Source organism: Rhea americana, unplaced genomic scaffold (genome assembly GCF_003343005.1).
Source record: "Rhea americana isolate MKP2758 unplaced genomic scaffold, rheAme1 scaffold_4, whole genome shotgun sequence".
Lineage (NCBI taxonomy): Eukaryota > Metazoa > Chordata > Aves > Rheiformes > Rheidae > Rhea > Rhea americana.
Genome location: NW_028186534.1, coordinates 4,521,550 through 4,547,261, shown reverse-complemented (window position 1 = coordinate 4,547,261; position 25,712 = coordinate 4,521,550). Strand labels below are relative to the sequence as shown.

Below are 25,712 nucleotides of genomic sequence, written 5' to 3'. Positions count from 1 at the left end.
AGAGTTTATAAGGAATTTCTTTAACAACAAGGAAGAAAGTTTTAGATTTCTCTCTCATGTGGTTTTCCAGTTCTGCTGTAGCTAGCAGAGATATCCTGAGGTTACTAAGGAATTTAGGACTTTTTGATAACAGTGAAGCATATCCAACCAGCTAGAATCCAGATAACTTTAATAACTCATTAGGTGAATCTTTGGACTGAATTCCAGTGCAAGTTGCACATGTTCAGCAACTTTTGGGATCCAGTTCTTAATTTGAGATTACAACAAGAAATGACTTGTGGATAACTTCGTACATAAAAAATTTTATCAGCCTTCTAACTGATAACATTAGGAGGCAACTAACCACGAAAATTAAAATCACAGTGATTTATTAAGGACTGTTATTCAAGGATTGTATTCTTTATCAAAAATAAAGAATAACAGCACTGTTTTTCTCTTTCAGCCAGAAATAACCTATAATGATATCCAGAGGCTGCTTTGCTTTTATGGATTTTTTGCTCACTGTTGCTTCACAAAGCCAAGAAATTTGCATTTCTTGTTAACGGATTTTTTTTTTTTTTTTTTTTTAACTCCCTGTCAATACAGTAACGGATGTTGTGTTTACCTTGCCAAAGTCAATACTCACATTGACTAAAAAACAACTGCTTAAAATATCCTGACATGAGTAGCAGCATAGGTTAGCTCGAAACACAAGTCTCAGAACTGTTCCAGGCTTTGTTTGAGATCTCAGACAAACCTGTTCTCCTTTCAGTGCTTCTGCCTCTTCCATCTCCACTAGTCCAATTCCTGGCCTTCACTTTTTAGCTTCTGCAGTACCTGATACAGATAAATAATAAATTAATTATAATGCTTCAAAACAGATATTTAGCTAAATTTCATTTGCACGCTAGCCAATTGATCTACCTGCCTTGCTTCAGCAGGCACTCTGACATTATAGAGTCCCCAAATTTCCTCTAAATTCCTCTTCTAATTTTAAGGTTTGAGTGATACGTAACGCTTGACGACTGAACGTGAACTGAGAGCACAGAGGTCAGATTCTGCAAAAATCACGAGCTGGTATAATGAAGTAATGTCCAGTTGGAATGGAAAAAAAAATCCAAAACAGAAAGCACTATTTATGTACTAATGACACGAAATAGGGGAAATTAGATTCATCCTATGTTGATGGATAAACTGGAGGAAGGTGCAGAGGAGAAAACCCCAAAATGATAAAAGATTAAGAAAATAAGCCTTGTGAGGATGAGCTAAGGAACTGGGCACGTTCAGTCTATTAAAAAAAAAATAGCTGAGGAGAGAGACATCTGTCTGCATGAATCTAAGAGATACTATACCRAAGACAGGAGCCAATTATTTTCAATCAGCAAGAACAGAGAAGTAGTAGTGTGTATGAGACAGACGAGGAGAAATTCAGGTTGACTGTTTCCTGAAACCTGTAACATCTGAGCAGTAGGACAAGCTGCCAGCAAAGCTATAGATTTACCTCTCGTAGAGGAGGGGCTTCTGTGTCTCTGCGGATTTTGCTGTATGATCCTGATTAGCCAGAAAATACAAGGAGCAAACCACAGCAGACGAGAAAAGCTAAAGAAGGCGTATTTTTTCATACAAGGAAAAAATGTGGCCCTACTGCTCAAAAATAAATTTAGACTGGAAGTTACAGTATCTCTAGCCATTACAGCAGTTTGAGATTGCCATTCAATGTGGCAGCAAGAATGGGGTGCCTTTCAATCCTAGAGCCTCTATTCCTAAAACCGTTAGGGAGGGTGTCATGCTAGATCATACAGTTTCACTTTTCACTTCTCTGTAAGAGAGAATGGTATCTCTTTTCCTTAACAGAAAGAGGAGCTGATGAGACACGATGTGATAGATTTCGGGGCTGAGCCCTAAATCATATATTTTATCTTCTCTTAGCAGAACTTTTGTGATTAGCCCTTTTTCCCCCAAGGAAAATAATGTTGATGGAGAGAGATTCACTGAGGAAATGAGTGAACTGCATGAAAAATCCTGCTGGGAAGGTCATGGCTGTTTATTTCTCATTGGGCCTCAAGTAGTGACTTTGAATTAACATCTGTAATTGCTGTAGTGGCAAGAAGGCTCTGATGCACARTAATGCAAAACCAATTGATGGTGATGGAGGTTGTTAGAGAAATGATGGTTTTCTGACACACACACGAAAATACAACATGTCTTTTTCCATTAGGGAGTCATTTGCATGTTCAAGGTTAATAGTTTAGTATTACTAGAGAGAAGCAGGGCATCTATTTGGTATATACCTACTGCTGTTAGATTCATGTTACATTGATACTGAAGTCCTAATTTGCTATTGTGGATACATGTAGCAGGTGGGGGAAATATATCTTCTCTTTAACTTCACAGTGTGTGTTTGAACCAGATTTCTGTTAAGTAGAACTAATTTCTCCACTAAATATAGGCCAGGCTCTTCTGAATTGCCCAAGAATAACTGAGAGTAGCGTGTTTTGCAGTGGGAGGTCAGGTAGAGGAGGTAGTGGAAGTGTTAGAACAAGCCCAATGCAATAGATGGCAGAAAGCACCAGCACAGCCACTACCKTGGCACTGCTTGCCTGAAGGTGGTGGGAAATCTCCAGCTAGAACAGCATTAATGATGAAATGAGGTGTCTGGAAAGTTTTGCACAACGTGAGCTCCGTGGACTTCAGAATGTGTTGCAAAAGGTATTTATCTGATGACTTGAGTAGCTGTTCTGTAAGGCAGCACAGGAAGAAAGAAAGGTTCTTCCTGTGGAGTTTTAACATGAGCTGGGATAAGTACTGTGGGAGAGCCTGTGTTTTCCACTCATCTCTAATCTGTGTTACARCTGCCCTTCCTTTCAGGACTTAGCTTGTGTGAGATATTGCGAGCTACAGAATCTAAATCAGGAACATATCTTTTGGGCTAATGACTTGAAAAGTTGGGGGCAAGTGGTGAACTAAGGGCACTTTGCTTTCTTGGCTAGCTGAGCTAATCCACTATTTATATGTAATTATATTTTGCGACTGGATGGTTATCATTTGTGACTGTGAGCCAAAGTATCTCTGAGTCACTTAGAGTTCTTTATATAGAGACTTAATTATTTAAATTTCCCTCTTATAAAATACTTTAGTTGCTTCTAGGGGTTGACGCAGGTTTTTGCATGATGTTATGTTGTGCACTAGATACAAATTTAAAATGCCAGAATTCACAATGGTTAAAGCTTCTTGAAGTCAAGTAGGGATTTTCACAATCCCATTTCTATCACTGCCCTTTTCCCTATCTTTGAAAGCATCCTGTGGGAATGACTACATATTATACATACAGCCATGATGTTGACCTACCAAATTTGTGTTTGTACTTACAAGCAAACAAGGTAAGTTGTGGRATCCCAGACACATTTTCACATATGCCTGTATCTATTTTGAGGAAAAGTAAGAGCTTGAGACTCTCTTTTTGACGTGTGTATTCAAAGTTTGCTTCTGGCTTTACATAGTTCTGCATTGCATTCATTTGGCTGTAGGCCTGTTAATGTATACTCCATGCCCTTCCAGCAAAGCCTTTAAGATATTTTCACTTTAGCATACAGCTGCAATAAACTGCACCAAAAATTAAAGGAATTCTTCCAGTTCACCTGGAAGGTTAAAATGAGCCTCATTTGCTCTTTTGACAGGAGATGAAAGAAATGGAGAATGAATATTTTAGGCCATACATCAGGGCATTTATTTACAGTAGTTTTCATCATGGCATTTAACTTTATCTGTGTTGAATCTGTTGGAAAGGCCTTCATTATCGGATATCTACAGCAGAGAGCTCTGCTGAGCAGAAAATGCAATTTGTTCATTTATTTTCCAAAAAAAAAAGATTCATATGAATCAAAATAGGAAACAGCAGCAAACATTTTTACAGCTTTTTTTGTTGCAAAAGACACATTTAACATTTTAGTAAAATAACTTTTACTTCAAACTGCAGACGGCATCAGTCCATGCTAGACAAAAAAAAAAAAAAAAATAGCAATTTGTTCTTCAAAGACTTTTTTGTTTTATGCCCTTTCTAGGAGAATGTCTGCAAGATGAAGACAGTCTTGCAGTGCTGTAGCTTTTAAATGCCTGATTGTTGGTGACTTACGATTTCTTGTGCTGAAAGTTTAGCCAGGTTTATCTACATGAGCGCAAGGCATGGATCATAAAGAAGATTGGGCATGCTATCTGCATCTGTGAAATAATTATAGCTCAGGAGACCTGGCATCCAGTTCTCTAAGGAAATGAGTAAACACACGATAAACCCCAAGCCTGGGAGCACCTCTCTGTGGGAGGAAGCGACTGACTCTTCCTCACAGAGTGCCAGGCTGGCTGTAAAATGTCATCTCACTTGAGAGCTGTTGCTGTTTTTCTGTCTGTTCTTTTATTTGGAAAATTGTTGCTACCCCAGTGAGTCCTGGAGGCACAGATCTAGGATTCAGTGATAGGGAAAAGGAGGAACTCCTCAAGACTCAGCAAAAGCTGAAGTGTTTCCAAATGAGTCTATTTAAGGCAGTAACAACTACTGTGATTTTTGTTAGTGTATCCCAAAGCCTTGTTTAGTAGCTAGTAGTGTGTTGGTAAATTTAGAAGAATAGGTAAAATTATTTTGTGGTGCATCTGGGAAATGGCTAAATGCTTTTGTGCCAAACTGAAGGCAGCTGAAGCCCCCTTGCACTTGAACACAGCTCTGACAGTAGCAGAAAGGGGACTATAAGCCAGTGACTTCAGGCTATAGGTAACAGAAGGAATTGGAGATTAGAGAWGAGATTTTCTGTAGTCTGAGAGAAAGAGAGAGGAGTTATCATTTTCAGGCATCCCATTCAGTTCCCCATTAAACTGAATCAAGCCCAAGTATGTTGAATGGGAAAGGCTRCTGAAAGAACCTCTCCAGATGGAACTAATCCCATCTAACTACAGACATCCATAGCTGATCCAGTCACCTACACCTTTTGAAGGTCAAAGAAGAGAAACAGGCACTTCTGTAGGGCAGTCCTTATCTCATCTCTGTTATGTCTGCTTTAAGATGAAATGAATTGTACCCAGCTGCTGCCTGTCCCTTTCCACCAGCGGCAGGTGTCTCGATAAGCAGCTCAGCTCAGCTGATCACCAAAAAAAAAGGAATCTACAACTTGAATAAATTCATCCCACCATCAAGCACGTAAACTAGGAAAGAAAAGGAGATTCCTCAGGAAAGTTGCTTCCCTTTTTATAGTGCAGGTGATAGGGCAGAGATTAGGTGCAGGCCTGGTTCTGTTTTAATGGAATGGTAGTGGCTCTATTTAAGGCAGTAGTAGTATGACAGTGGCAATGGTGTGACAGTGGCATAGATTCCTGCCAGCCTGGCAAACACATCTGTTTGTAAGCAGAGATCTCAGACCTGTGGATGAGTCTTGAAGTTTCTTTGTTCATGCTAGAAGTCTCTCTTCTGGGACTTGTCACCTTCATGTTTTTAGCAGATTTTATTAAAKAGATTATATTTATAAATATAGATATAAATATAAATTAGATTCTATTTATAAATAGATTTTGTTAAGCAATTCCCATTGTTCTGCCTCCTAGAAACAAATGCAARAGTGTTCCAGAGAGTTCCTGTTTTGTCTGAGAACGGAACATTATAAGAAATTAGTTTTGGTAGTAGGCAATAGGTAAGCTCCAGCTTACTGTAATGAAGAATCGCTGCTAGATCGCAGAAGCTGGCCATTAGACAACACAGAATCTGAGGGAGAGTTTTACTGATCAAATGTTTCTTCCAGAAGTGGCAGTGTGTGGAAGATGCGAGCGGAAAGCTCAAGCTGCACAAGTGCAAGGGAATGGCAAATTTGGCAGCTGCAAGCACCAGCAAAGGCACCTCAAACCTTTTGCCCAAGTATTACAACAGGAACAGCGAAGACTGCAATTGTGAAGAGAATGAATATAAGCTGAGCCATGTCGGACGGAGGAAGAAACTCTTCCCCAAGAAGAGTAAGTGAGCTCACTATGTCTTCTGTTTCTGCCTTAGAAAACTGTTATGAGTTTGTTCTCAAGCACCCATAATTGTCCCRATTTTCACGGACATTGAACACCTACAGATGTCATTGCATAATAAATAGCYTGGTCTTCATCTAAATATGAAGCTGGGTATCTCATGGGTATCTCATACTGGACAATGAGACTTGAAAATATCCTCAGTTTGTAGGAAGAGCAATGTTTTATTTGAAAATAGGGCCATATATTTATTTCTTTTAATTGCCTTACACACACTGAAGTGGCAAGTAGCACATCCTTACGTAGGCCATGAAACATGAACAGTGTTTTATAGCAAGTACTCAAATTTTCAGTACCTACTGCAGTGCTTCAGGCCGTTACTGCAGTAATTTATTTTTAATAAGAATGCGTGCACTTTGTTACAGAAGCTGCTTGCTTCTAACATCTTTTCCTTATGCTCAGTCAGCAGAGCCAAGGCTGACTTTTAACCAGAGATCACATCCAAAGGGGATGAGTCTGTTTCTCGTTTTCTTGGCACAGAACAGGTGCTTTTTCAGAAAGCCCTTTCCACTGGCTCTGTTTTAAACYGTAGGCTAACGTCTATATTTGAAGTACATAGTCTAATTATAGATTAAAGAGGCAAATGGCAGCACAGAATTATTATTCACTTGTAATGTTTCTTTCGTCTCACTCCACAAATGCAGAGCCTTAATTATTTAGCAGATTAGTCTTTCTCTATAATGACCTGGCACAAGCTTCAAACAGAGAGTTTAAATTGATTTTCTCCCATTATATTTGCCTCGCAAGTGGATTAGTACCTACTAAGCTAATTTTTAGTTGAAAAAAAATTACTGGTTCCAGGATGAAATTACTCAACTATACTTGCTGTTTACATATGTGGCACAGCAGACAATCTTTAAATAACACTAGAGGTTGCAGTTCAATTAACTTCTTTTTTTAATGTCACAGAAAAGAAAGTTCAGTTATGGGGAGTCAAATAACAGTAGTAGATGGAAGGCACTTAAATGTGAAAAAGAAAATGATTTAAATGAGGGCAACATAATGCTATCTAATAATACTTAACACTTCTTTAAGTACTTTTCATCTGCAATGTGCTTCCTAAACATTAATTTTCACAACATCCAGAGAAGGTGATTAAGTGTATAATTACCTTTAGCTTATGTATGAAGGAGGTTGAGGCAAAGAAGTGAAGGTTGCAAAGATACCATCTGCAGCTGGATCAGAACATCTTTTCCCCAGGGCTCTGCTCAGAAGAGGCAGGGTTTGTACTGTTCCCTTCAGCTCGCTGTGCCTCCTTGAACCACAAGGCATAAACTTAAGCAGCATAAGATAAGGATCTTGGCAGTCATGTTCCCATTGCTTGTGTCTTGAGTAAAATAATTGACTACAAATGCTTCATTTTTCCCTTTGCCCACATCTAGGGTGTGGTGTACTGTGGAAGAGCTTAGCTTAGACCTGTTGATGCAGACTGGTTTGGTGTTGGCTATTCTTTCACATTGACTTACCTAATAAATCAAACAGTGAAAGGACATGAGCATAAAACAATACGAGTCAAGGTACCATACCAGGGATTTTTATAAACAGCCTGCCTAGAAATCTGGCTCGTTAGATTGCAGATTGTCAGAAGAGAGCCTTGCCTGGCTGCCCATGCAGTTAATGTTCTGCAAATGGTAATAGAAACCGACCTGGATTTTGATGTTGTGTGGGGGTATTCTGTGTCCTGTTTCCTGAGTCCTGGAGTGGGAGATGAAGTGTAGTCTGTGCTGGGTTGCACAGATCTGAGGGATTCCTTGGGGTTTTGGTACTCAAAATCCAGTGAATGCATGGCATCGTGCGACAGCCCTATGTGAATGCCAGCAAATGCTTTTTGTCAGGTTGAACAAGAAGTAAACAGAAAATTAAAGTTTCAGACTAGAATAGGCCCTGGGTACATTAATGCTTTGGTTCATAGCAATAGTGTGGTTTTGAAGGGAATCTCTGGATCATTCTCTTTTCCCATGTGCAGCAGAGATGCATTTGCAGAGCAATTTTGCTGAGTTTTAATCTACAGTCACTTGCAGGAAACTCAGTCGGAAGCTGTGCTGCTGCAGTGCATCAAGTGTGTTCCGTCCCCAGTGGGGGATGAGGATGAGTCTTTTGGAAAGATTCAAACCGCTCATGCATGGTGAGAATGTATGGCCAAAGGGACCAGACCAAATGCAGTTCAAAGTCACCACTCTGCCACAGGCCACATAAATTTTAGATAGAGGGGCCTGAGCACCAAATGTTTTGAAAAACAAACTGTTTTCTAATGTAGGCATGGCCCAGATGCCTGGTCAGGTGCACTGGTGCAGTTAGYAACCAAGAATATTTTCTAAATTGATTAAGTTCAGTAGCAAACAGTCATGCTCTGAAAAATACTATCTGGGCCACGTACAAACGCACAACCCACCTGCAAGGCCTTCACGTGCTAGAAACACAAAAGCATTAATATTTGGTATATCTGCTTTTGGGTGTCAGGAATGTTTTACAATATTTGCATTTCTCTGTCCTCTTTGGTGTGCTTTTGTTCTTTGTAAGAAAAATGAAGCAAAGCTTTGAAATAGGAGGGAAGTTTAAAYGCAGTGGTGGGTTGTGTTGTGGTCTGTTACGTTTTCTTGCTGTGAATTTGATCTTTGCCTACTGTGATGAGCAAGTGCATGTGATTAAAGGAATTACTTAGCTGCACGCAGAGAAATGATGGGCCACGTAGGTCTGTAAACAAGTCTGTAAAAAGGGGCTAGTACATTTTTACTCCAATTTTCATGTTGTTTTTCTTTTGAGCTAGTCTCAATGTTGTAGCAAAATTCTCTGTTTTAAGACCTGACTTAATTTGTTGTGCAAAATACCTGAATGTCGATTACTTTAAAGGGAATGAAGTAAAATTTTTAATAGCAGTTGTAGGAAACTGGATTTCAGAAGATTTCTTTTTCTCCTTGAAATATCTAAGGTCATAGATTCAAAATAAGATTTCTGAAGTCTCTGTGTGTATAATGCTTAAGAAAAATAATCTCTAAACCTCTATCCATATTTCTAGACACTTCACATATCTTCAAAAATCAACTGTGAAGTGCCTAATTTTCCTTTGGTGGTGTTTAAAAAGGTGCTGCTTCTCTACTAAATTCTGGAAATCTGAGGTCAGTGTTCATAAGGTTAGTGGGGGATTTTTCCCTTGCAGCACACGTTTAGCAGCAGATTCCTTGCTTACTGCCTTATTCTGCTTATTCCATGTCGTTTATGGTGCTGGAGGATCCAAACCACCTACACAGAGTAAGTGGCAATGGGGAAGACCAAGAGTCCTCTGTTTTCTGCTAATGCTGTTGCTGGGCAGTCATGCTTTTGCTTTATGGAAATTGCTGTGCCGCAGTTGCAGTTGGTTACGGTCTTCTCAGTTATCCCTGAGAGGACTATCATTTCTGAATGATCTCAGTGTTTAATCATGAATTTGGCAGCTGCAAAATAAGTAATAAGGCTTGAGTGTTTAGGATGTGAGAAGAGTTAAGTATAAACTGTGAAGGCTGGACAAGTCAGATATGAATTTTATGGTTTTATAATAAAGCATTACATCACTTTATTCAATTGAATAATAGTTTCAGATACTGGAATTCATGCTTTCACTCTCCAGTGCAGAAACCTGAGATGCTACCAGAAAACAGCTCTACAAAATCTAGTGGGTGTGAGTCTCTAGACTGCCTGGGGAAATCTGGACCAGAACTRTATACTTCCTTCCAGGCTCCAAAGACAACAAGTTTGCCAAGTGATTCAGGAAGACAAAGCAAGATGACTATGGCACGGAAAAGTGATCAGCCTCGTTAGGCTTAAATTGCTCCACTTCCAGACTCCACTTCCAGATTCAGTTTTGAGGATATAATGTTTTAGCAGTACCATCTCTAAAATAGGTGGCTTTTGCAAGACCAGAGAAAGAAGTGTAGGGACTTACAGAACTTTCCAAAGCTAGAATTTGGTAATTTGAAAAGGGGAGTATAGGTATTTTGAGCCAAATGTTTAGTAGCCCTGGATCTACTTTGTGTATAGGTTATGCGTGCAGGCAAATGACCTGGAGAGCAAAGTTTAACCTTAGGGAAGAATAAAGTAATTATGGAAGTTATGCTTTCAATGCACCTTGCAGGTGGGAGAGCACAGGTGAATATTGATCTTATTAAAAATTTAAACCATTTTGTTTGAAAATGATAGTTTGGCACTAATCACAGCTCTGTGGGTAGTGCTTTGTGCTAATGCGATACAAGAAGTTTCATGAGCTGTCCCACTCCAGACCAATTTGTTCCTTATCAGATTGGATTAGGATTGGCTACAAGGGGGAAGCAACTCTCCTGGSCTCTCATTCTGCAGCGGCACGAGTGGGCTGCAGTTCCCTGCAGCTACTTGCTGGGCTGGATTGACATATTAGAATTGGAAGCAAGGTAAATTGTTAGTTGACTAGGCTTAACAAGATGAAATGAGGGAACAATTAAAGAAATAGGAATTTACACTTTGAATATAATTGCTAGGGTGTAGCTTTTTGGAACTTCAGAAAAGATTCCGTTTCCTTCTCATTTATTCAAGCATTTCCTGAATGGGTGCCTGAAATAAGCTTTTTGGTTTGAGGCTGTGTGTGTGTGTGTGTGTGTTTGTGTGTGTCTTTTTTCCCCTTCAGCTGTGACTCACCTGGCTTAATATCAGCAATAAACTTCAAGCCACAGGTGGAAAATGTGTTGAGCCAGATGATCCAGCTGGTATTCTGCTTTGTGTGTGTGGTGCTGACAAGAATTCAGTGCAGAGACCAGTTTCAGGTGGGAAGAGATGTTTGTTTCTCTTCTCAAAATCTTCAAAATGGCTTTTGCGACTGTGATCCATTTGGAATTCATATAAGAGTTCTTGAAAAAAGTCAGTCCGTGTCAATGCCGAAGCGTGCCGACTGACGTGAATATTTCTTTTGTCAGTGTTGGCTGTACTCTGCCTCCCTTTTTTTCTCTGCTTGTTTTGCTGTGGAGATTATCCCGTAGAGAAAGTTGGCTGTTTTATGGAGCATGGAATTGCAAGAAAGATTGGTCTGCTCATTTGGCTCAGTGATGGCATTTTTTCTTCTTGCGGATTGCAGATCAATCCCATTCTAGTGCAGTTTGCTGTTTCAGCTCTGTGCAAAGGAGAGGTGACCACAGGAGCCAAGAGACCTGCTTTTTTCCAGTAGTGTCAGAGGTGGTTCCAAACCACATAGAGGGAGCAAAAGAATCGAGCACTGCGCAGGTGGAGAAAGCGGGGCTCTGCTGCTGTAGTTTGTCCGGTTGCACTTTTTTCCTCAAGGAACGGGATGGCCTGCTAAAGGTGACGAGCGACTCTGAGCACCTGTTGATAGAGAGGTGGCCCCTATCCCACATTAGGGAAGTTTAGATAATGCTTTAGAGTCTGTAACTGAGGTATATTCTTGCAGTTCCAGAACAAGCATAAAAGGAACTTTGGGGATTTATGCTGGGACCGAGAACTTTGGAAAGCAGCAATGGTTTAAAAAAAAAGAAAAAGGAAAGAAAGAAATCACATCTCAGACTGTGTAGTGATAATGGGTAGCAAATGTTTTATTTTGACTTTGGACTGCAAATGCAGAGGCAAAGCCTGAGGGCCAGCATAGCACTGGAGGGTGGTGCTTTGTACAGAAACCCGCTGTCTAGTCTGCGTATTAGAAAAAATATTGCAGAGAAAAGAAATGGATATTACCTCCTCTCCATAGAATAAACCATCTTACCATGAAGGAAGAGCACAGAATTGAGAAAAGTGTCAGGCTGAACGTACGGAATACCTCCTGTTGAAACATGGCAAAAATCTTGGGAAGAGTTGCAGGTGTCTTACCATGGGAGCAGCTGTCACTAGACAACAGCAAGCATTAGCCATCTAGCCTGGAAGGATGACCTAGTACACTGCTGTCTGTAACTGTCAGGTTTAGTTTTTAAGATCTTACTGCCACCTGGTGACTTTGGGGGGAAAAGCAGAATTTCTTTGAAAGAACTGTTTACCCTCAAAGTGATACTATATAAGTTTTCTTTTCTTTCCCCCCTGCTATCTCGCTGCATTTGGATTATATCAGCCCCTCTCTCTCATGTTTTAAGGTACTATCTATCCTTGCAGAAGGTAATGAGGCCGCAGCTCTGAGGACAGCTGCAACAAACACTTTCTTATTCAGTTAATTCCAAATGCCACGATATAGGCTGTATTTTCCAAGAACGACAAAAATGACCAAATTCTAACATCCTGCTTCTCACTCCCTTGCACTTTTCTCTGCCTTTTCCATGCAGAGTACAAACCAAGCTATGTCCGGAATCGCTCTATCCGTTCTGTGTCTGTTGAGTTGGATGGAGAGGTTTACAACTTCGGGCTAGAGGATGGATACCAACCAGTCCTACCAAGGAACATCACCAAAAGACACAAGATACAGAGGGATATTGCTCATGAAGAGGAAGATAGAGATACGGGGGAATACAGTGGCACTGGTGGCATTGCAGAGTATACAGCCCCCAACCTAATAAAAGTGACTCACAGGTGAGTACATGTGGTAACTGTCTGTAGGCCTGAGCTGCTTGAATTGCTGCTTTACAAAAATGTGTGTGTTACTTTTGATAAGCTTATCGTTTAGATCCCTCCATATGGGTCCCTTTTGGATACCCAGTTTGATTTCACTAAAATTCTAATTTTCAACTGTACCACACTTTTAGGTTTTGTTTTAATCTTGTCATCACATGTAGTGGGGCATGAAGCTATTGAAGAACAGCAGCAGTGTTTTTATATGCCACTTTGCAAACGGTAGTCATTGATCAGTGCGTATTTCCAGTGAGGACACACAAAACTGTTTGCAGTAGTTGTGTAATCTTGTCTAAAATCTGGAACAGGCTCTACCCTTGGAAATCTCAGTATGTCCTGGTCAGCTAGCCTATCTGAAGGTCAAAGATGCTAAGTGGAGTATGACCTAGTTTCACATCACTTACTGTTATGTATTTCAAAAACAAAATCAGTCCTAAAGGAAGAAGCAGCATCTCAGAGTTAGTAGCCAGTGCTAGGAAAGGAAATTCTTTATCATGGATGATGCTGGATGGACTGGGAGCACTAAGGAAATCGAACACTTGTGAGGGAGATGAAGGATTTCTCTGGGCTGTGAAGACACTCTAATAGCTAAAAAGTCTGTTCTTCAGCGTGTGAGTCTAAGGGGCGGATGATATAACTGCAAATATATTTCATTAGTTTAGTCACCATTTCAGCTCGTGGATTATCAGGAAATCCATCAATCATCATTGATTATGTGCATTAAATGGTTTAATGACTAGCTCACATAAGCATGCATCAGCCAGTCAGCTGCTGTTGAAATCTGTGGTTTCCACTTCTGTTTCAGGGTTAGAGACTCAGTAACATGGGAAACATAGCTAGGCTGATACGAGCAGAACTACGTCTCCTTCCTCAGGTGTCGTGTATGTTCAGGACCCATAAACCACTGTGTGCTTTTCTCCTGGAGCAAGACAAATTGATTTTGCTGCCTTATTTACTCTATTGGGTGAATCCCATATAAATGGGATTCCTATCCTATCGGATAGTCAGTCCGAATGGGACACCAATCCTACAGGATGGGTAGAAAGTACTGGGGAAGATGACCCCTCCATGCCAGGAGGGTTGTATGTAATTCGTGAGGAGTCCCCAGGAACACTTGTGGAAAAGATAGCAATGGGACAGCATTCATGTGTGAGGTGGTTTACAGAAAATAAAGGAATAAATAAATATTCCTTATTTATCAGAGAATTCATTATTACATATAAATAAATAGAGGAATGTTGAAAAAACTCAGCTTTAACTTAAACAAGAACTCAAAAATAACTACATGGTATTTCCTATCCCTTAATAAACTTCTCAGGTTAGCATTTAAGTCAATTTTTTGAAAGAATCTTAAAAGCCTAGATTGCATTAGAAGTTAGTAAAACACAAGTACTTAATATTGTCAAAGGGTATTTAGCTTCTGAAATCAGGGAGATATTTTTGAAAAATTTTATCCCTTTTGTATAAAACTGCATTTTTTTTGTGTGTGTGATATCCTAATACATCTTGTAAAGAATGCTTCCTCATGCTGCTTACCGCCATATCACTTAATTATGCACAGGGAAATTGCTTCTGAGCTGCTTTCAGTGCTTGCTAGTTAGTAGAGATTATTTATGTTGGCAGCCTAATGAATAAACAGGAACTCTGTGCAGAACAATTTACATACAGAAATGAAACAGTCAGCAGGGTCTACTTTATAGGGACCTTCTCCCCGTAATTTTTCTCTTGAAAAATTTCCATGGCAGCTTGAAACCAAACATCGTTCCTGGCTCACAGGATACTCTCTTAAAAAGTCTCTTGAATGAACAGTGGTTTTTTGAGTTCTGCATGTCATTTCCAAGCTGGCTTCTCATGTGTCCTCAAGTGGTATTACTGAAACCAGCTGTTTTAGAGTGGTGGGATTGTGTGTGTGTGTGTGTGTGTGTGTGTACAGTAATAAATAAATACATTTGTTTTTCCATGGATAGGTGCTATATCTTGGAGAATGATACCGTTCAGTGTGACACAGATCTGTACAGGTCACTGCAAGCTTGGAAGGACCATAAACTTCATATTGACCATGAGGTCAGTGATGTTATCAGTCATGCATTTGCAGTGTGTGTTTTTAGCCATAGGTTTTCTGTGGCCTGATAGGAGCATGCTGGCTGTTTGTCTGTGGGGCCGCACGCCTCTGGGTGTCTTTGTTCCTCACTGGCACCCTTTGAGCTCACTGGCTGGTTTCAGAGTAGAGATTTCATAGATAATAAAGGTACTACAGGTTTGTGAGAACAAGATGCTGAGTGGAGGGTGAACTGCAACTGGAAGAAACTGAGGAATGACGTAAACCATAAGATGAGCAAGAGACACTTAGAGGTGTCCCAAACGAGGGAAAAATTTCAACTGCGTCTCGCATCTTATTAACGCTGCTCCCACAACATACATCTTAAAAGCACCTTTCAAATACAAAACATAAATCTAAGGAAATGTGAGCATCATTAGCTCCTAGAACTAGCTCTGCTACCATTTAAAAAAGGGAGCTCAAATATATTCAGTATCACCATGCTGTCCCAGCTCTTTTATTCTTCAGCAGATGTAGACTATATGGAGTGTCAAAGAAAAAGAGTGCTCACTTCTGTCCTTCTGTCCTTCTGTGCTCCTGACTGAGGGTCACAGGGTTGGAGTCTCTGCTTTTTTTTCTTTTTTTTTTTTTCCCTTGAACTCTGTTCTGTGTTCGTCAGTCATGTACGTCCATTAGCTTTACAGTCACTGGTGTCTTAGAGTAGCTTTGCAGTGACTGCTTTGTTCCGACTGGATGACTTTGTTTTTTCTGCTGGATAAAGAACCAAGGTGGAAGCCTGGAATACGCGTTTGAGTGTAGATGGACTAGACTGACTATAAGCTAGACTGAACAAAAGCAGGTGTTTCATTTACTGAAGAGATAGGGATTAAAAATAGTGTGAAGGGCATAATTAAATTAATGGCTAATGCATATCCCATGTGGCCAGATGTTACTAAAGACAGTCATGTAAAATGATGGAAACTTGCTACTTTTGAAGAGGGTCCTTGAGAACACCTTCTCTCGAGTCCCTTTTGAGGTTTGTAACAGGCTGAACTTTAAGGGCTTTGGTTTCCTTTGGGACCTTTCTCCCTTTGCATATATCCCGAAATGAAGAAAAATCACCATGGAACTGTAGAGTTTGCCTACCTAAAGCTGTATGTCCTCCCCTCCCTCTCTCCCAGCACCACATTCTGCTTTCTGCTTGAGTAATCAAAGCAGGCAAACTGTGCCGAAAAAAAAAAAAAAAAAAAAGTTTTCTCTGGGCTGCAGTTTCCTCTAGAGATTTCCTGTGTTTTGTGTTTGTGAAAACAGATCATCTGAAAATGCTTGCTAGGGGTGGGAGTCATGGAAGGTGCTGAAAAGGAAGCATTTGATAGCAGTAGAAGGGGTTGGAGAGGGCTAGAACAAGGCTAAATCATGCTGTTTTTTTAATGCGTATCTTTACTTTTTTTTTAGATTGAAACTTTGCAAAATAAAATAAAAAACCTGAGGGAGGTGAGAGGTCATCTGAAGAAGAAGAGACCTGAAGAATGTGATTGCAACAAGATAAGGTATTTCTTGTGTACTTCTGAGTAACTGTAATATGCAACTGTAGCTGATGTATATCTTCACAGATCAGAACCTGCCTAAGTGTTAGCCATCTTATTTTCCTGCCTAACAGAGACAGACTAGTGAGCTGGTTGTTTAATCTGCTAACACTGTCTGGGACAGCTGGACTGCTATAGAGGTACAAGACCCATTTTTCGGTCAGGCAACAGTTTAATTGCTTGTGTGTCAAGTGGTGATGTAATAGGTCTAAATGGCTTTTAAGCCACTTTGCTAGTTAATGCTCTTGTGCTGAATACGCTGCTATTAGATACCAGCAATTAATATTTTAAGCTCCAGGCTTTTTTCTTAAAACTTGCCATCCACAAGGGCAAGTTATCAATGTGCTGCAGTATTACATGAAGATTTTTAATAGTAGCGTGTAAAGTATGTGGACTAATAGATCAATCAGATAGATAAGAGAATTTCTTCCCATCCCATTTTTTCAAGGTCAGATTGTATTGCCTCCTGCAGTCACAGAAATTAAATATTTAGGAGAGGAAAGCAGGTATTTATCAGTTGCTGCACAGTAACTTTAATTCTGTAACCATCACTGACTTCAGTGTACCAGATCTTTTTTTTCCTAATGCAGATGATTTGTGAATTTTAAATGCAATAGAGAATATCAGAATAGTGATTGTGTATCAAGGGTCTTTGTACAGTTGGTTTCTTACATAGTCAAATATTTGCAAAATAGCTGTAAAATCAGCCCATGGATTGTATGGAAAGAAGGCTCAAACACATCCGAAACCTTCTGGGGCAAGCAAGCTCTTGCTCAACAAATAAGCACATCATAAAATCTGCCAGAATCAAACAATAACACAAACAGAATTTGCCTCTGAGAAAGTTGCTCAGAAATAACTATTTCAAAGAGCCAGGAGCAGCTGTGATCATAGAGCAATTCCCGAGGCTGCTGTGAGCCAGATGGCACCGGAAGCACAGCAGCCACAGTGACAATGGTTGTACATGTATCACGAAAAGAGATGGCAAGAAAGAACGTACCTGAAGACACAACACTGTCATGCTACTGTCTTGAGCTAAAGCAACTTTACTAACTAGCCTCTGTGAGAGGGTATGGATGGTACTTCTCTGTCTCACTGTATAATGGGATGAGTTTTTGAGCATTACATTTGAATCCTTACAGGTACAACATACACTAGGTACAGGCATGAGATGTGTAGCCCTTGTGGCCCATCCCGAGGCTGCAATATAGCTTCACCAACAGATCACAAAAAAGAGGAGACCGCCACTCTCTGAGGTTATGCCAGCTCATACGTGCAACCGTGGCACAAAGCGGAAACCCGCTTGAAATGCAGTCGGTATAATGCAGAACGGCAGATCCCCCCAACTTTATATATAGTCTTTTAATCCACTGCTTTCAAAACTAATATTAGCAAGAGTTTATTTAACATATATAGTAAAAAAAGAAGTTATTTTTTCTAGTGAATGTTTAATTTGCCCTTTTCTGACCAAATATAGGAAGTACTTGTAATTTGTGCATGATGTTATGCATATGAATAGTCCCACCAAAATCAATGAAATAAGTATCTGAATCATACATGTTTAAGTAAGTATTTGCAGAATTGCACTGTACTTAGCATTCAGGATTAGTTAGTGAAATACCCAGTGTCTGTATAGGATAAAAATTGACTGAATTTAAGTAAGTAAGTAAGTTCTTTAATAATCTTGGTTAATTTGGTTAATTGGTTAAGGATTAAATTTACTACAGCTCTTCATAATTAAATTTCTTTTTTTTTTTTTTTGAGGAGACTTTTAGGCTGACATCTAACTGAATTCTGATGTGCTTTTCAGAAGATAACATTTATTGAACTTAATTTGTCTTTGCTTATTTGTGTGGCTAATAGTATAGCGAACATTGTGAGTCAGAAAAATATTGCTGTTGACTAGGCCTATTTTGATTTTTGTTGTAACTTTGAAAATTATATAGAAAGGTATCTGCAAAATCTTGAATAGCATTATCTTTTGTAACGGGAGCAAAAGAGTTTCTGGAGACAGATCTAAATCAGCAGACTTATCTAGCTAGAGCACAGTATGTATTTCCTTACATCCCATAGATCTCAGAATGTATTATATATGCTATTATTGCTGGGACAAGTCCGTGAATCTTGTTTCAGTTTTCCTGAAACTTCCAGCTAGTAAAAACAGAGAAAAAAAAACTATGAAGCATAACTAACACTTTAAATTATTTCATTTAGAAGGGAAACCCAGGATAAGCTTGTCATCTTGTTATCTGAACAAATCAGTAAATATTCAGTTGAAAGTATTATGTAAAACAATTATATATCTATTGATTTTATCTGCCTAGTATAAGGGAACAACAGGTAATGATTAACTAAAATAGAGAATTGCAGCTGAAACCATCTTTAGATGCATGTTTGTAATACAGTATTAGACCACCAGATGACACTATGCACACACGCGCCGAAGGCAACAGGCACACAACAAGGTGCAGAAATGCCTGACCTCACACACCCTGAATGAGTAAATCAAAGCGAGAAGTGATGCTGGATTAAATCCATTTTAAATCCAGTGCCAAAGTGTGGTATGAACAGGCGCAACTGTCCTTCTGTTGTTCACCAACAATGCTGTTTTTTTTTTTCTCCAGTTACCATTCGAAACACAAAAGCAAACTGAGGCATAGAGGATCTCATCTACATCCTTTCAAGTAAGTGAAGGCATGCTGCTTTGAAAAAGAAGATGCAAAGATGTAAACATGTGGTCCATACACATAAGTTATGACCTAAGCCAAGGCAGTAATAGTTCAGTCATCCTGTACTAAAAGGAAACCAGACACCTGGGAAAGGAACCAAGCTTTTACAAACAGAGCTTGTAAATTCTGCAACTCCAGTTCCTAGTTTGGGAAATGTTACATCAGGGACAAACCCCTTAGTCACTTTGCAATTCCATAGTACTGAAAGGAAATGAAGCCAAAGATCAACTGCAGAGCCATTTGGAAGAGAAGCCATTTATTTAAAAAATACCAATTATTTCTTTCCATAAAAGCAGCTTATTTTATTAGCTGCTTATTTTTTTTTTTTTAGGTATGTACAAATATAACAGAGTCTACATGACCCAAATGTTTCATGTGTGCAGGAAAACCCTACAGGAGAAAGACAGGCTGTGGCTGCTTAGAGAACAGAGGCGAAAGAAGAAACTGCGCAAACTGCTGAAGAGAATAAAAAACAACGACACATGCAGCATGCCAGGTCTCACCTGCTTCACCCATGACAACCAGCACTGGCAAACTGCGCCCCTGTGGACACGTAAGGATGCTCTAAACTAAGTAATAGGTGGGTGCAAGGTGCTGGCTAGGAGGGCCTAGGATCTGGGTTACTAGCAGTAACGTTATCGCTAGTGTGTAGCCAAAGCCACAGGGTCGTCCTCATGCTAAATAATCTCTTTCAGTGTCGGCATTAGGGTTTCACTCTAAGAAAGGCAGAAGAGTTAAACGAAAACAGAGTGTAAATAAAAGCCAGCACATGTTAGATGGTTAACGGTAGCACAGCACATGCGCTTCTGTGTCACACACTGTATCGGTTATAATAGTGCCTGCTCTTCTGTGCATTATCTCACCTACAGCTAGCAGTTTCCCACGTGGGCGGGGGGGGAGGGGGGACGAAGAGGGAAAAACAACTAGCCCAGCCTGTATATAAAGATTGAGCTGTGTCCTGTGGCTTAGATAGGCACAGACAAGAACCTAGTGCCAGAAAGCAATCTCTGCTGAGAGCTCAGGAGCAAGACAGTGAATGTCTGTGGATTAAGTGATACAGTACTTAACAGTGCCTAACAACAGCAACGTGTATCTTGCATCTTCACACCACCTAAACTTTAATTTGCAGTGGGACCTTTCTGTGCCTGTACCAGTGCCAACAACAACACATACTGGTGTTTGAGGACAATCAACGAGACCCACAACTTCCTGTTTTGTGAATTTGCTACTGGGTTTTTGGAGTATTTTGATCTCAATACTGATCCATACCAGGTACTTGATCATAAAACAGCTCTGGAAATATCAAAACAAAAAACACGAGCAGACCAGAACTAGACATTTTATATGTTGTGTTCTTCCTGTGACGGGGGACTGTTAGCGGCTGTCACTGACAGTACTGTTCAACTATAGTGTCAGCCTGAGCAAGAACCATATAATTCCAAAACTTTTGTCACAGACATAAAAACCTAGTGGTCTACACCCAGGCAGCTTACCTTGCTCTGGAAACATCTTTTCTCTGTTGCCTATTTCTGGCTTTGGAGAAGACTGATAGGACCTTCAAGGTCCTGGCTGCCCACTGAGATGAGTGAGTCCTAAGACTACAAACTATAGTCTGTAAGCAGCCCAGCAATGTTGTTTATTGATGATTTATTAAAATAGCGCAGTAGTGGTGCAAACAGTAGATGGGTCCTGAATCATTTAAAACATATTTTGGCTTTTTTCCTGTTGGAAAAATACCACATGTATTCCATATATGAAAGTTATCAAGCACATAACTCTCTATTTATTGCCAGCTAATTAATGCAGTGAATACGCTAGATAGAGATGTTCTCAATCAACTGCATATCCAACTCATGGAACTAAGAAGCTGCAAAGGATATAAACAATGCAACCCGAGAACGAGGAACATGGATCTGGGTAAGTGCCTTCCTTTCTCATTACACTCAAACTCCCTCAAAAGAAATGGGTCTCTTACTTGCCAAGAGGAAATTTTTATCAGTTCTTCAGCAATGTCCCCTTGAGGCTGATGGCTGCATGTTCAGCTTTCTGGTTTTGTTCAATGTGTGTTAAGTATCAGTTTCTGGAAAAATGATGTAAGTAGTACACTGAAGTGTAATGTGAGGGTGTGGTGGGGCAGGGGGGATGAGAGAGGGACAAAATTGATTAAAGGGTGAAAGAATACAGTAACACAGAGCACAGTTCATAGAATCACAGCATAATTCAAGTTAGCAGGGACCTCTGGAGTTCATCTGTCCAACCCCCTGTTCAAAGCTAGGGTCAGGCCAGGTTGCTCGGGTCTTTTTCCAGCAGGGTCTTGAAAACCTCCAAGTACGGAGATTGCATAACCTCTCTGGGCAACGAGTTTATCAGCTTAGTTTTAGCATTCTAACTGAAGGYACAATTTTTAGAAACATTTATTTTTGGAGACAGTGCAGTCCATGCAGCCTTGTGGTAAACTGGCTTAACTACCAAAAGGAGACTATTTTTTAAGCTGATTATTTTTCCCCAATCTGTTTTAACGCAAGGTCACTGTACCATGAAACAGCACCTCTGAAGAGGGAAGCAGATTATGTTATGCTGCTAAAAGTTACTCTCATAACTATGGCTTTAAATTCCAAGCAGCAATGGGTCTCTATTCTTGTTCTAGATAGCTTTGTCATTTTCTATCCCATAAATTATCTCTTGGTCTACTCAGTGAATCTCGGTTATATTTGTGATCTTTTTATGTTTAATGAAGACAGCAAACAGAAAGCTACAACTTCTTTTGGAACTGAGGTCTATGTCATCTTAATTATACTAAGGGGACGTAAAAAMCACAACTTTAGAAGACTTACAGCCCTTAGAGCTTGAAGCCTCCTTAAGCCCCCAAATGCCCAAATAAAGTGTTGTTATCTACCTCAGTCCCTCAAAGCCTAAAACACTATTTTAGGTCTTATGCACCATGTACATGCACCATGGAGATGTACATTTTGAAATCCACTAGTTTTTGCATTTAGACTCACCACTGAAGATCATTTCCAGGAATGTTTAAAAGACACCTATTCCAAATTACAACCTATTTTAGCTAGGTAAGGAATTAAATACAAAAAATAACAGTTCTAATGAACATGTATGCAAACACTTATCATGACAATACAAGTTATCTGTTTATATTTTAAGTCTGTCTTTCTAAAAATTGTACCTTACCTTATTCTGTTGCAGGCAATGCTTAGTAACATTGTTAATTTTTCCTTACCTAGGTCTTAAAGATGGAAGCTACGAGCAATACAGGTATTAAAAAAAAGTTATTTTTAATACCACCTTCATGCTTGAAAGTTAAGAATGTGGGGTTGGGAATCAAGTGAACAGAAGCTGCCTGGAACTGCATTTGCAAGATCTTTGCATCCCAATTACTCTGGAACACTGTAGCTGTTATTTCAATGTTACAGCACATTCTTAATACATTTAGTCAAAATTTAGGCTAAACTCCTCTCCCTTCCCATCTTTCAGACTGTAGTGCTGGTGGTTTTCTTGGTGATGGTTAACTTTTTTCTCCTTTTGCTGCTTGAAAATTAGGCAGTTTCAGCGTCGAAAGTGGCCAGATGTGAAGAGACCATCATCTTCCAAGTCGCTGTGAGTTGGGAGTAGTTCATGAAAAGCATTAGCTTTTACTTACCAGTTTTTCCCTAACATCTCTGTTTTGCATGCAGCACCTTCTTAACATTATCAGCTATTCTCATGGAATGTTTAAGTGGGAAGTCCTCTAAATTGTGCAAGAAATAAGATACTGCCATTATTATAGACTACTACTGCTGTACAAAATCTCTTAGTGGCTACCTTCTGGGAATCCGGGAGCATTAAGGTCAGGGCAGCTTCAAACTGAAGCAAAGGTGAAGTCTCACTTAAAGAAACTAATTATGGTAACTGCCATTAAAAAATAGAAACTACCATTAAAAATTAGAGGTAATTATGTTGGTGTTGTCTAAATTTAAACTTGTAGAATCTCCCTAGCTGTCACACCAGCCAGAAATAACAAAACTGTGGTTAAGTATCATTTTTTCAGAGCAGAGAGTAGCATATGTTTCATTGCTATTCATCCCACCATAGCCTCATCCGCTGTGAGCAAAGCGGACAAGCTTAGAACGTAAACGAGACGTCTTTGTACATAATTCTGTAGACTTTGGGTGATTCTGATGTTACACTAAAACCCAGATTTGTTTGTTGCTTATTTTACTACCCTTTAAAACCTGGAAAATAATCTCAATTAGTGTAGTACTGTCAATTCTCAACTTTCCAGAGCCCAAAGGTGAAATACAAATTTAAAAGTACTGTGACACTTACTTACTTAAAACAGTATGGGTTCTTGGGCTGCCTTTGACTTGCCAATTACCCTCTGCTTCTGAGTCTCCTCTTTTTATAGAATTTAAGAAAGTGTCTCAACCCTCTTAGTGAAAAAATATGTACAAGTAAGTACCTTCATAGGTACAGTCTGGCATTCTCAACTCCTCCAAGAGGAGTTGCTAATTTAGTTGTAATATTTTTCATTTCTAGTTGAAGCAATACCTTTAGAACTCAAATGGAGCTACAACTAATGAGACAGAAGTTTTGTACAGGTTAAAGTTTCAAATGTAGTTGATTGTTTCTGTGATAGATATGCAATATTTCTGAAACACTGTGGACCACCTAGAGTTTTTTTTTTCCTGCAYGGACCTATTAGAAGTATATGTCCATCCACTTCCTACTAGCATGTTATACACTAACTCGTATTTGTTTTATTTTAAAGAGGACAACTGTGGGAAGGATGGGAGGGCTAATGCCCCCAACTGCTGGACCTCAGCGAGGATATCAACTGGCCAGAACTTGAATCCGTGTACAGTCTAAATGAAAATGTGTATGATTTCAGAAAGAATTATAATGTTAGCCTGGAGGACTGGATGAACTTCTGAAGCTCAAATAGATAGAATTTTTGCACTGTTCAGTGAATTAAATAGATGCAGTGAAATCTGGGAACTGCTGTCAGGAACACAGGTCTCTGAAATCCACTGTTGTACCTGCTTTTTGCTTTGGATTATACCTCACCTGCTTCACAAGGCATTTTACAAGAAGTCACCACTAACACTGTTCCAAGAGTTGGCAAAAGAGGAAACGCAGCTGCATCCCAAAGAGGACTGCCATCCCAGTAGGCAAAGGGTACGCACAGACATTTCCATGGGAGGAAACTTAAAACAGTTCTTGATTCAGCTCTATCTTCCAATGTCATGAGAAAACTTCAAAGCCAAGTATAACTGTAAAGCAAGATTTAGAAAACATGGACACTTCTGCTTCTAACTGGGGTGTAGATAATGGTGGAAAAGAACTATTACGAGATTCAGGAATTCAAGTGAGCAGCATTGAATGATTTCAACATCATGATATTTCTCAAATTTCCTCTGAGGATATGTTTTATTTCAATGTCTACTTGTCCGTCCTATTGACACCTCTAGGAACTCTAGAGAAAACTYTGACTAACAGAAAACCAGATTTCAGGGAGGGGGGGGTTATGTACATATTGATTGATATACTGTCTGAAAATGAACTCCTTCAGGTTGTGAAGAATTTTGTTAATAAAAAGTGTGGAATGCCCACATACCATTTCTCAAAATGTTACTTAATGTTGCATAGTACATTTCAGAATTCATCCATTTCTAAAAGTACTGAAAAATTTCAGTAGATGTATGTCTTAAATTTTAATGAAATCAGATTTGTATAAAGTCTTTTTATGTGGTAATATTATATTGTATGTTCAAAACCAAAAARCTTCCTTTGAGAAAGCAACATTTGTTTAGCAGTGTAACTTTTAAAAATAAATATAAAAGAGGCAGCTCCAACAAGTTCAATACTCTGTGGCCAATAAATTGTAATACTATAGTTCAGTCTACAGAAAAGTAAATTTTCTGAGCAAGTGCTACTGTCTTCAGTAAAGACTAAAAAACAGCAGTCTACTATAGAAGCACAGCATACAGAATCTGAGTATTTTCCATAAACAGAAGGTTATTAAACACATTGTAATTCAGGTACTAACAGGGAGATCTTCATAATTTTTCCATGTTACTAGGCCACCTGTTTTGAGGCCCACGCAAGAGAGAGCTCATACGCTACTACATCAGCTACTATTCTTCCTTTCAATAGCCTGCAACGTCAGTAACGATCTTCTCTACTGAGGCTTGGGAGATGTACGTACATTTTATGAAGAAAATATTTAAAATAGAAGACTCAACCAACAGTGGCCTTTACTCTTAACACTAGAGGTACATCTTTTTCCAAAACACAAACTTGCATTTCTAGAATACAGTGTAAAAATATATCAAAGAAACAATTTTGATACCTCCTTCTGCTTTTGCACATTAGGAAACTCAAGTAGAATTACTTAACTGGGGATAGAGATCTCTGGTATCACATACCCATACAAGAAAAATATACCTGAATGTAGAAACCGAACAAAAAGAACCCTCAAAGAAGTGCTGCTGGGGTCTTTTACTTTATGTGTTATAGTAAAACTAGACTTGAGCTTGTATTTGTATCACATATAAATGAGTCAAATATACTTTCCAAAATTTTCTTGACAGTTTTTTTTAATCATAGAAATAATATCTGATTGTGTTTCCTAATCCAAGCATAGCTTCTGTTTATAACCTGTTAACAGATTTAGTGGATCATCAGCAAAGAATGCTAAATGATGAAAGCCTGGATCAATACAAAGAAAAAAAATTAAGTTATTCATATAGAAAGCATATTTTTGGAAACACATTTTTACTGCTTTCCAGA

At 39.3% G+C, this 25,712-nt stretch overlaps 1 protein-coding gene across 5 annotated transcripts in view; it reads left to right on the top strand.

The window, feature by feature from the left end:
- Positions 1 to 25,501, top strand: part of SULF2 (sulfatase 2) — a 159,934-nt gene extending 134,433 nt beyond the window's left edge. For all 5 annotated transcript variants that reach the window (XM_085314020.1, XM_085314016.1, XM_085314017.1 and 2 more), the window contains exons 12-22: positions 5,760 to 5,967; positions 12,294 to 12,537; positions 14,544 to 14,640; positions 16,070 to 16,164; positions 18,825 to 18,884; positions 19,313 to 19,482; positions 20,059 to 20,201; positions 20,723 to 20,846; positions 22,169 to 22,199; positions 22,485 to 22,541; positions 23,692 to 25,501. In XM_085314020.1, the coding sequence (XP_085170146.1) occupies positions 5,760 to 5,967; positions 12,294 to 12,537; positions 14,544 to 14,640; positions 16,070 to 16,164; positions 18,825 to 18,884; positions 19,313 to 19,482; positions 20,059 to 20,201; positions 20,723 to 20,846; positions 22,169 to 22,199; positions 22,485 to 22,541; positions 23,692 to 23,722 (1,260 nt within the window). In that variant the 3' untranslated portion in view covers positions 23,723 to 25,501. The remainder of the gene's footprint in view (positions 1 to 5,759; positions 5,968 to 12,293; positions 12,538 to 14,543; positions 14,641 to 16,069; positions 16,165 to 18,824; positions 18,885 to 19,312; positions 19,483 to 20,058; positions 20,202 to 20,722; positions 20,847 to 22,168; positions 22,200 to 22,484; positions 22,542 to 23,691) is intronic.
- Positions 25,502 to 25,712: the final 211 nt, after the last annotated feature.